The sequence below is a fragment of the Ciconia boyciana genome, chromosome 33 (genome assembly GCF_034638445.1).
Source record: "Ciconia boyciana chromosome 33, ASM3463844v1, whole genome shotgun sequence".
In the NCBI taxonomy this organism is placed as follows: Eukaryota; Metazoa; Chordata; class Aves; order Ciconiiformes; family Ciconiidae; genus Ciconia; species Ciconia boyciana.
In genome coordinates, this window is record NC_132966.1 from 471,309 (window position 1) to 482,567 (window position 11,259).

At 62.7% G+C, this 11,259-nt stretch overlaps 1 protein-coding gene across 1 annotated transcript; it reads right to left on the reverse strand.

The window, feature by feature from the left end:
• Window positions 1–263: 263 nt before the first annotated feature.
• On the reverse strand, window positions 264–11,001 carry NAPA (NSF attachment protein alpha). Its single transcript, XM_072848808.1, has 11 exons — window positions 10,849–11,001; window positions 8,238–8,317; window positions 7,902–8,018; window positions 4,344–4,390; window positions 3,877–3,954; window positions 2,276–2,331; window positions 1,737–1,821; window positions 1,384–1,488; window positions 1,074–1,142; window positions 821–871; window positions 264–701 (listed from the first exon to the last, which is right to left on the reverse strand). The coding sequence occupies exons 1-11, from the start codon at window positions 10,944–10,946 to the stop codon at window positions 600–602; spliced, it is 888 nt and encodes a 295-aa protein (XP_072704909.1). The 5' UTR covers window positions 10,947–11,001; the 3' UTR covers window positions 264–599.
• Between the last annotated feature and the right edge of the window lie 258 nt (window positions 11,002–11,259).

The window sequence follows — 11,259 nt, forward strand, 5'->3', positions numbered from 1 at the left end:
GGCCAAGGGAGGCGATGGGGCACAACAGGGACCCCAGGGCTGGGGGGGGGATTTGGAGAGGACACGGGTGGGGGGCACAGGGCAGAACCGGGACCCCCGGGGTGGGCTGTGGGGCAGCGTACATTAATGAACTTGTTAATTAACACACCCAGGGAGCCTTAATGAGGCCGGGGGCTGTGTCAGCCCTTGGGGGGGGGGGGGGGGCAAAGGGAGCCCCCAAACCGGGGTCCGCAGCCCCCCCGGGACGCAGCGCCCAGCCCGTCTCCGCTCATGCAACGTTTTATTTGCCTTTGCGAGGATGCACTACAGCCAGCGGAGCCCCGCCGTCGACGCCAACGCATGCAGCAGCGCCTGCCTTCCTCCCCCTCCCCCTCCTCCTCCTCCTCACCCGGGGGACGAGACGAGGGGGGGGGACACAAAGCGGGGGGACCCCCGGAGCAAAGGCGGGGGCGGAGGGCGCAAAGCCCAGGCTCCCAGGGAATATATTACACCATTAAATATCTGAAGGGGGGGGGCATGTACAAGGAAGAGGGGGCAGAGCCGGGGGGGGGGCGGCTCCGGCAAACGGGAACAGGGGGGGCGGGGGGGGGCTCGGCCGCCTAGCGCAAGTCCTCCTCCTCGCCCTGGATGGTTTTCTTGATGCGGAGCAGCATGGTGGTGAGCCACTGGTCCAGGCGGGAGATGGAGTCGTATTCCTTCACCTGCGGGGGTGAGGAAGAGGAGGGAGGGGTGACTGCGCAGGCGGGGGGAGGAGGGGGCTCCTTCCCCTTCCTCTTCGGGGCGAATTCCCCGCGTTTTCCGGCAGCAGCGTTAAACCTACCGCATCGGTGTAGCCGTCGATGTTCTGTTCCTCGTGAGCGTCCAGCAATTTCTGGAAGAGGAAGGTGGAGGGGGGTGATGAAGGAGGGGAGCCCCCCCCCCCCCCCGAGAGGGGAGAACCCTCCGGGGTTTCACGTCCCAGAAACCTCCGCTCGCTCCGGCTTCGCTCCCGCGTTCCTCAAGAACAGATGTGGCGCGCGGGAGGGGGACGGAGCCCGGCCCCCCGGGAGGGGGAAGGCGGTGGTGGTGCTCACCTTGACCAGCTTGCACTCCCTGGAGTCCGTGAAAGCCGGAAACATCTCTTCGTACTTCTGCACGGCTAGCTGGAGGGGAGGAGGAGGATGAGGAGGGGCCGGGGCGGAGGGGAGGATGAGGATGAGGTTGGGACGGGGTGGACGGGACGGGGTGGAGGGGACGGGATGGAGGAGCACCCCAAAGGGAGAACCCCACACGGGTGGGCTGCTTTTGGGAGCTGATTTAGAGCAGCGGCAAGTGTCCCGGCCCTGCCGCTAGCCCGGAGGGTAGGAGAGAGCGGCCCCCACCCCAAACCGGCCCCGGCCCAACCTTGGCGTTGAGCATGTCGATGCAGAAGTGGCAGAGGGCGGCTTTGAAGAAGTATTCCTTGGCGCTGTACTTCAGCAGGGGACTGTCCATGGCGCTGGTGCCCACCTGCGGAAGGCGAGGGGGGGCTTGGGGCTTTCCCGAGGTATTTGGGAGGGAAAAGCCCCGCAGGAGGGGCTGCGGCGAGGGACGTCCCCTGCCAAGCGCGGCCCGCAGCAGGCGGGACACGTCGTGCAAGAGGGAGGGGGGACGTCGTGCAAGAGGAGCGGGGGGACGTCGTGCAAGAGGGAGGGGGGGACGTCGTGCAAGAGGAGCGGGGGGGACGCGTCCTCCCACCCCAACGGGGAGGCACAGACCTGCTCGTAGATCTCCACGGCTTTCTGGTACTGCTCCAGCTGGGCCGCGTAAGTGGCCACCTTCAGCAAGCACTTGTTGGCAGAGCTGCGGGGAAAGGAGAGCCGGGAAAACTCCGGCTCTGCCGGGAGCCTCACGCTGCCCACGGAGCCGCGACCCCACCGGCGAGGCCGCCCCACGCCGCCGACCCCCCCAGCTCCCCACCCGGGCGCGGGGAATTGGGGTCCCACCAAGCCGCCGAGCACAGAAGAGCCCGGCGGCGCCGGGAGCTCTCCTCTCCCCCCGGCACGGCACGCAGCAGGCGCTGCCAGGCCTTGTCCCGGCTCGGAAGCCGGTGGCGAGGATGAGGAAGGAAGCGGGCAGCGGCGGAGACGGGCAACGCCGCTTGCTGCAGAGGGGGGAAGTCGCTTTGGAGACAGAAACTCGGCCGCCATCTGTTTCCTGACCCAGCCCGGGCTGTGCCGGAGCGCCGATCCCGCCCGGGGAGCTGCACCGGCAGCTCCCGCGGCGCCGGGAGCAGGCAGGGCAGCAGGGCCTTTACCTGTTGGACTCTTCCCCTTTGTAGTAATCCGCAGCCTGCTCGTAGTGGGCTATCGCCTAGGAGGAAAGCAAACGCAGTCAGGGCGTAGCACACCACAAAATAAGACATATATATATATATGTTAAAAAACACAAAGATACGGGAGCTGCAGAGCCTGCAGCGATGCTGAGCTCGGGAGAACCCTCCCCAGCCCGGCCTCGCAGGGCGCACGCCTGCTCCGAGCCGCCCACGCGGCTTCCGCTGCCCGCGCTGCCATCTGTGCTGGCTGCCGCGGCCGGCTCCCATCCCAAGGTGGCAACCGGCCGGCAGCTCCCCGCCGAGACAAGGTCAGTGCGGCAAGAGGGCCCGGATCTTCAAGGCGGGGAGCGAGATGCCAGGCCGGCGAGCGCCCCGGCGCGTCGCAGGTTTGTCGGGATGAGCGAAGATACGCTCCCCTCCCCAGGGGAAAGTTATTTTTCTCTCGTCAGCCCATTCTGTAAGGGGGCGGCTCATCTCCTGGCTGCCCGTGGGCGCGTTTCACACCCATCTCCTGCCAACAGGCTGGGGACCTACTGGGCAGCTAAATTTGAAGACGAATCGTATGGCTGCCAAGGAGCGCGTCGGATCGGTGCTGAGGAAGAGGAGGCTTTCCTGATGGGAGCTCGCGAATCCGGCCGAGCGAGCTCGGCCCTTCCCCGGAGCGCCGAAGCCCAGCCTGAGGGCAAATCCCTACGTTATTTTCCGAGCAGCTCATCGGGGAACGGCGACCGGCAGGGCAGGACAGCGCTGTGGGTTATTCCCAGGAGCTGTCAAGCAGGGCGTCGGAGAGGCTTGCAGGGAGGAGTGTCGAGAACAGCCCTAAATTAACTCGGGAAGCGAGCGGAAGCCCGAATTAGATCCACGCAGGATGTGGAAACTTGTTTCCCTTTAAAATGAACCTGGTTTATTCTCCAGGAAAGAAAAAAAACTCCCCCATTGAGTCAGAATCCGGAGCCACGGGAGTAGGAACGGCATCCGTGGAGGCGGCCCTGCGGGACCCCGCAGGCACCTGAGCCTCCAGGAAGCCGGAGGGCTTTGCTACCTCCACCGGTAGCGGCGATTTCTTCTCAGATGGCTCCGACCAAACTGTTCTCGCCCTTCCCAGACGCCCATGCAAGCCCAAAGCTTGTCTTTTTGGTTTGTTTTTTGTTGGTTTGTTTTTTTTTTTTCCCTTTCGTTAGCTGCGGCGTCGAGGCCGTTCCAAGCGTCTTCCCGGGTTTGCGCAGGGCTGACACACACCGGGAAGCGTCGCTGGTATTTGGGGCTTAAAGCCGCCTCGGCGGCAGCCGGCAAACCTCAGCGGAGCAGCGGGCACGTTTTTGGGGAAGAAGCAAGAACAGCCTGAGGGTAAAGGGTGACCTGCTGAGGGTACGTCGCCCCGAGCACGCGTGACAGCTCTGAGCTCATCCGCCGGGGTCGCGGTGAATCAGCAAAGCCCTCCCGAACCGCGAAGCCTCCGGGTTTTGACCGCTTCCAAATCCCCCGCTTGAACCGAAGGCGGCATTTCTGGAAGGCGGAGGAGGCGCAGCCGTGCCTCCCCGTGCCCCTGCCCTACGGCGTTCCCCTCTCTCCCCCGCGTTTACCTTTTCGATGTCCACCAGCTCCGTCTCATAGATTTCTGCTATCGATATGTGGTGCTTGGCGGCGATGGTGAACCGACCCTGGAAGGAGAAAGGAGTTTGCAGGCCTGGGCTGGCACTCGGCGGGGTGTTTGGAAGAGAGCTCCGAGCCCAACGGGAGCCGATCCCCACACCGGCGACAGGAGAGCGGCCCCGAGGGCAGGCAGCGCTGCCGAACTCGCCGTTCCCAGCGCTCAAGGGAAGGCTTCGGCCTCTGCCCACCACCAGTTTGCCTCCAGGTCTCACTGGGTGCCGGTTTCAGCCCCGTCCTCCTCCCTCAGCCCCGTGTAACGCCAGCGAGCTGCTCAAAAACGCCCGAGACTCCCAATTCCACTGAGTCGAGGGCACAGAGAGGTGGGTCAGACCCTTCGGGCTCGCCACCCTCCCTCCTCCCGGCGAACACGAGGCGAGAAGAGCGCTGCCGGGCTTACCATGTCTGTGTAGATCTCGATAGCTCTGATCAAACAGTTAATGGCCTCTGGGAAGAGAAAGAAGAGATTTGTGAGCAGGGGCGTGCTGTTTGCCTCCCCTCCCTCCCGCTCCCAGCCTCCCCAAAGCGATGGAGCTGTATTTATAGCACGCTCAAAGATCAATAGCTACTCAAGAGGAGCTGCTGAGGCTACAGGCTTCGAGGGAAACTGCGAGCACGCGAGCGGCGGCAGCGACCATCGGAGGACGGCAGAGCAAATCAAAGACTCTCTCCGTTGGCACCGTCGTGGCCCCGCGCCCCGGCGTTCGGCAGCCGGAGAGAGTCGGCCAGTTTGCACCAGGGAGCCGTATCGGAGGTCTCTGATCACAGACCACCTGCGACAAGATCGGCAGCTCTGCTTTTGCACGTGTTTGGAAACCCCAACGCTGCTGCAGACAGGAGTTATCCTAAACCAAGGGGCACGGGGAGCGGCTTAGGCTTTAACGGCAGCCTCCGGGCTTGCCGGGTGCCGATGCTTCCGCCACGGCTCTGCTCGGGGTGCACCGTGCCCCGGGGCGGAGGGGAGCAGGGGAGGGGAACAGGACGCATCTCGAAGTCCCCAGAGCAGGCGGGTAGCGAAAAGCGGAACCCAGAGCCTCTCCATCCCGTGCCCTGTGCCGCCTGGCCAGCCCGGGAGCTGGGACACACGAGCAAGCCGTTTGTTTCCCAGAACAAAAGGCCTTTGTTTGGGGTGTAGGACATTCCAGACGCAGACCCCCTGAGGGTTCGGGATGCAGGCCCTGTGAAGGGACTCCACAGCCCCCCCGACCAAGCCAGGAGCCCCCCACCGCCTCTCCCCAAACCGTGGGGTAAGGATTTAACCCGCCGTCGACTCAGCCCCGGCCCCCGCCGTCGTGTTTCGACCGCAGGGAGACACGCTCGTCGCTCAGACAAGCGCCCAGATCCACCACAGTCGGTCGCACACGGCGCAGGACAGGGGGGCCGAAGCCGCAGCGTTTTGCTGTAATTTCAGGAGGAGGTGCCTTCCCCTCGCCGTCTCCGAAGAGGCGTGGGAGGAACTCTGCCGCAGCGAAATGCCAGGCTCCAGGAGAGGGATCTTTTTCTGACTGCTCCCAGCTGTCAGGCTCCCGGCGTTCCCTACCAGGGAGCCGAGCAGCCGAGGAGCTGCCATCTGACTGACGGCTGTCACAGCCGCGTCTTCACCGCATCCAGCCCCGGGTACGTGGGACGGCGGTTCACGGTGGAGGAGAGACGGGGGCAGCGGGAGGGAAGAGAAGGGGAGCGGGGCTGGACCCCAAGCTCGTGTCGCAGCCGAGGGACCATGCCAGCGCGGGCGCTTGGCTCCGAGGGCAGGAATACGTCCCCCTTGGGCTGCAGGACCCTTAACCAGCCCTGAGGACGAGGTCAGTTCACCAAGAAGAGGCACTCGTGGACACGCAGGCGGTATTCAACCACGTTTTTCTCTCCGCACGTCCACCCGCAGGGTTGTGTCTTCATCCTGGCCATCCCCGTTGAACACCTCACCTGCCAGAAGGCTCCGTCTAGCACAGAGCCATCCCCACCACAGTGAATTCCCGTGTATTCCAGAAGGTTTTTACCCCGTTAGGAAGAGGCAGGCTCAGCTTCTACCTCCCCTCTCCGGTTTACTGAAAGCCACAATGTGCCGGGGAGGGGGGGAGCGGGCACGTTTCGGCACACCGGCTCGCACAGCCAGCCGAGAGAGGAAAACACAGGTCGAGAGCAGCGCAAGCGGATAATCACAACACAAATCTCTGGGAGATTAAGCAAATCCTCCGTGAGATTAAATTTGTTTTCTCCTCAGGTTACTTCATTATCTTCTCTAAAAATCACCCCAACTGATCCGGCCCCGGCGCAGATAACCCCGGGGGCGGCAGTAACTAGCAAGTCAGCTTGCCAGGAACAGCAAAGCGTCCCCCCCTCGGCACGGGTAAACGCAAGGAAAGCGAGACCAACTCTCGCACACCTTCCTCTCTTCGTATCCTAAACCTAACGGTCTGCGCTCGTCGCTTCCACCGCTATATTCCCCTCTTTTGCGCTACGGATGGCGCAGAAAAGAGCTAGGATCCAAGTCACGCACGGGGGGAACAGGCAGGACACCCCAACTCGTCGCCTGTCCCACCGAAGCCAGCCAAAACAGAGAAGCGTTTACTCTCAGCTGGTCCATCGACACCAGAACGTTGTCCCCCCCCCCAGGCTTGGCTCCCAACAGCCCAGGAGCTGCTCTAAGGCTGGAGCGAAGGGAGCCAAACGAAGCGGGATCCACACCCGGGGCGTGAATCATGACCAAACCCCTTCTGCGGCTGCAGCTGAAGCCATATGTTCAGAGTCAGGCTCGGCGGGCGGCACAGGGATTCCCGCAGCCGGGGAGGGGGGGAACCGACGTCACCTGGCAGGCACGCTGGCTGCGGAGGTGAACTTTGCCTGCCGTCAGCTACCGGAGCGACTCGCAGCTCGGGGAAGCACGTCAAATCCAGCCCACAGCATCTCGGCTCGCTCCCAAAGGTGTCAAGAGGACGGGATAACACACACCCAGGAGAAAAACTTGGGTAACGGGCAAAAACCCAGCAGATACGCATGACACGCAGCCTCCGGTAACTGAAATCGGGGTGTTTTGCGTGTGCTCGTGTCGCCCACCCCAGCTCGGGAGCCTGGAGGGAGATCGAGGCCTTACAGAATCACAGAATCGTAGAGGTTGGAAAAGACCTTTAAGATCATCGAGTCCAACCATAAACCTAACACTGCCAAGCCCACCACTACACCATGGCCCTGAGCACCTCACCCAAACGGCTTTTAAATACCTCCAGGGATGGCGACTCCACCACTGCCCTGGGCAGCCTGTTCCAGTGCTGGACAACCCTTTTGGTGAAGTAAAATTTCCTAATATCCAGTCTAAACCTCCCCTGGTGCAACTTGAGGCCATTTCCTCTCGTCCTATCGCTTGTTACCTGGGAGAAGAGACCGACCCCCCCTCTCTACACCCTCCTTCCAGGCAGTTGTAGAGAGCGATGAGGTCTCCCCTCAGCCTCCTTCTCTCCAGGCTGAACAACCCCAGGTCCCTCAGCCGCTCCCCATCAGCCTTGTGCCCCAGACCCTTCCCCAGCTCCGTTGCCCTTCTCTGGACACGCTCCAGCCCCTCAATGTCTCTCTTGGAGTGAGGGGCCCAACACTGAACACAGCATTCGAGGTGCGGCCTCACCAGTGCTGAGTACAGGGGCACGATCACTGCCCCAGTCCTGCTGGCCACGCTATTCCTGATACAAGCCAGGATGCCGTTGGCCTTCTTGGCCACCTGGGCACACTGCTGGCTCATATTCAGCCGGTTGTCGACCCACACCCCCAGGTCCTTTTCCACCAGGCAGCTTTCCAGCCGCTCTTCCCCAAGCCTGTAGCGTTGCATAGGGTTGCTGCAACCCAAGTGCAGGACCCGGCACTGAGCCTTGTTGAACCTCATTCAACTGGCCCCAGCCCATCGACCCAGCCCGTCCAGGTCCCTCTGCAGAGCCTTCCTCCCCTCCAGCAGATCAACACTCCCGCTTACCTTGCGGGTCAGCTTTCTTGAAGGCATTGCCCGCATCCACGAAGTTGGTGGCTGCGTCGTGTTTGCTCTGCAGCTGCAGGTGGAGCTGCGCCGCCTGGCAAAAGGCATTCCCTGCGGCTGGAGAAGGAGAGAGGAAGCTTGGGAGCATCGTCTTAACCGCTTCAGAGAGCTAGGGGTGGGAAAGCTGGGTGCAGGCAGGTTACCCTGCTCAAAATCGAGCTAAAAGAAGCCAGCGGCATTGAGCCTGTGCCGGCTTTCAGACCCAGAGGGGTTCACTCCTCCCTGGAGGAGGCGAGGAGGCTGCACCCCCAGCCCAGGGAAACAGCTCGTACGTACCGCTCCAGTTTTTGGCCATTTTGAACATGTTGGCTGCTCGGGCGTAGATGTCGCATGCTTCCTCTATCCTGGAGGAGCCCCTGGAAGCAAACAAGAAAGCCGAGAGTTGCATAAATGCCTGCCGGGAAGCTCAAACCCTGTGCCCGAGCGGAAAACAAAAAAACAAAAAACAAAAAAATCACGTTGCTCCAGTCCAGCTGCCAACAAGAGCAAGGGAGGTTCCCTGGGGCGAGCTGCTGACACGGACGAGTCTCTCCCAGCTCGAGGGGCAGAGGGATCCGGCCCCCGCAAGACTCTCTCGGGAAGCTGCAATTCAAACGGAGGCCAACGGGGAGAGAAAAGCATCACTGCTGCCTGCTTGCTCCCAACTGAAACTCGCAGTGGCTCGCACGGCCAGAGGAATCGTGCTCGCAGCCGTGGGGAAGCACCCCAACCTTTCCCCCCTCTAAATCTCCCTGCAGACAGCGGGAGCCGGGCCAGTCCTTCACAGAAACGCTTTTTAAATTAATAATTAACGAGCAGAGGAATCCTCCCGCAGAAAAGGGGCGAAGTGCCCGTCCCAAACGAGCCCACGCCGCTCCCCTCGGCAAAGCCCCGGCTCACGGCCTCCCTCTGCTGCCGGGGACACAGCCAGCACCTGCTGGAAGAGCCTCCCGGTCCCCAAAACAGCCTCCTGGCCCCCAAAACAGCCTCCCCGATCACCACCGCAGCCAGAACCCAGAGAAGGGAGAGGCTGTGGGGCTGCCCGGCAGCCCGAGGGGAGCGGGGAGGGAGCCAGCTCATCCGACAACGGCCCGTTTTAAAACGCAGGGGCCGCGGCACACGAGCACCTCCTCCCAGCTCGTTCCTCTGCTGACCTCGCCGATTCCGACTAGAAACCCCGGCTGGCGACTCAAGGGAGCTCATTACGGTTGCGTTTGTGTTTTTTGGGCTTTTTTTAAGCACAGGGTTAAAAAGTTTTACTCGTGTTTCCTCTCTCCTACTAGAAACCTGCAGTTAGAGACGCAGCAGGGGCTGGCAAGAGCGACGCGCCAGAGTCAGCAGCTCCGTCAGTTCGAATCGGTTTGAGCAGCAAAGTTCTCCCACTCCCCCAAAAATGAGGGAAAGCATCAAGGCAGCCGCTCCAGCCGAGGAACAAACTGCGCTCCCGGCGATGCCGTCTCCGCCGAACGCCGGCCGATAACCGGGCTAAAAGGGCAATAAACATCCAGCGGATTTCGGCAGCTGGACTTCACGTGCGCAGGGCTGACGATGACTTGAAGCCGTTCGAGACAGCCGGGGAGATCTCAGCGCTTTACGAAACGGCGTTTTAACTCAGAGAATCCCAACTGCGGTTAGAAATTACTGTTTAATACCTAAACGCCCGAGCTTTCCGTCTCACGTTAACTCGGAGCTGTTAAATATCGTTAAGGAGGGCGAGCCAAAGGAAACGCGGCAGCACAGCGAAGCGAAGGGCAGCAGAAACCACGGCTCCGGTCCCGCTCACGCACAAAACCCGTCCCCAGCGTCTCCTTCCCAACCACAGCCCAAGGAAAACAAACCTCCCCCTTATCGGGCAAGCAACGGACTCGCTCTTGTTTATGAAATTGCCCGGTTAAAGCTGAATTTTGCATCGTTAAGCGCAGGGCACCCCTCATTTCTCCCCTAGCACCGCAGTTATGTAGAGCTGGAGTTAAAGCCAGGCCTGGTCAGCCAGCGCGGGCGTGAAATAGGCCCGGTCTTTGCAGAGAGATGAACCTGAGCGGCACAAAGGGGGCAAATCGAACCCCCGGAGTTTGTCCTTTGCGGTACGACGCGGGGCAGGGGGGAGCAGAACTCCCTCGGAGCCCCCGCAGAGACGTGCCGCCAGCCAGCACGGCGCACGGCAGGAATTAAAGTTTAAAAAACCCCGTTTGAACTGGTTGTAACGCCCGCGCCGAAAGCGAGGGACGAGTTTACGACGAATTGAGAGGCGATAAGAGCCCTTGCTGGTTTTTAACGGCCTTCCCCCACCCTCATCCATAGCTCCCACGCCCCATAACGTGCCCAAACACCCTCTGCCACCCCCCGGCACCCCCTCAGTGCCCACCCAGCGCACCCCTGAAGCTCTTAACGCCCCTTCCCCTCACCCAGCACCCCCTCAGTGCTCACTCTTCACCCCAAAGCCCCCCCAGGGGCCAACACCTTCATCCCAAAGACCCCCAGATGCTCCTTACACCCCTTCGCTGCCCCCCAACACCCCCTTAGGGCTCACCCCAAAACCCCCCAGGGCCCAGCACCTTCATCCTAAACACCCCCAGAAGCCCCTAACACCCCTTCTCTACCCCCCAGCACCCCCTCAGTGCCCACCCTCACCCCAAAACCCCTAGGGCCCAGCACCCTCACCCCAAACACCCCCAGAAGCTCCTTACACCCCTTCTCTGCCCCCCAGCACCTTCACAGTACCCCCCTCCTCCCACCCCGCCCCCCAGGGCCCAGCGCCCTCATCTCGAAGACCCCCACCCCATGACACCCCTCAGCACCCACCCCTCACCCCACAGCCCCCCCCCAAGAAGCTCCCAACACCCCCCCCGCCACTGTCAGACACCGCGGGGGGGCGGGGGGGCCAACCCCCGGGGCGGCGGGCACCCACCCGAAGAGGCCGGCGAAGAAGGACTGGGAGCCGCGGACCTTCTTGTCGGCCTCGGCCAGGAGCTGCAGAGCCTCCTTCTCCTTCCCGGTCTGGTCCATGGCGGCCGCCTGCAGCCGCGGTGCTCCGCCTCACCTGACGCCGCCGTGCGCCCCCCTCACGTGACAACGGCGGCGCGCCGCATTGGCGGGCGGCGTCCACGTGAGGCAGGCGGAGGGGCGGGGCGGCGCTGCCTCCGCTTCTCCCCACCGAGAGTGGGGGCGGCGCCCCCTGGCGGCCGGGGGGAGCAGGCGCATACTGGGAGGGCGGGGGAGCTGGGGGGCGGGGGGGGCGACCCCAAAATGGGCCGTTTTCGTGTTTTTCAGACATTCTGACGCGTCACAGTGACGTGGGGCCGATGCGCTGATGCGCTGG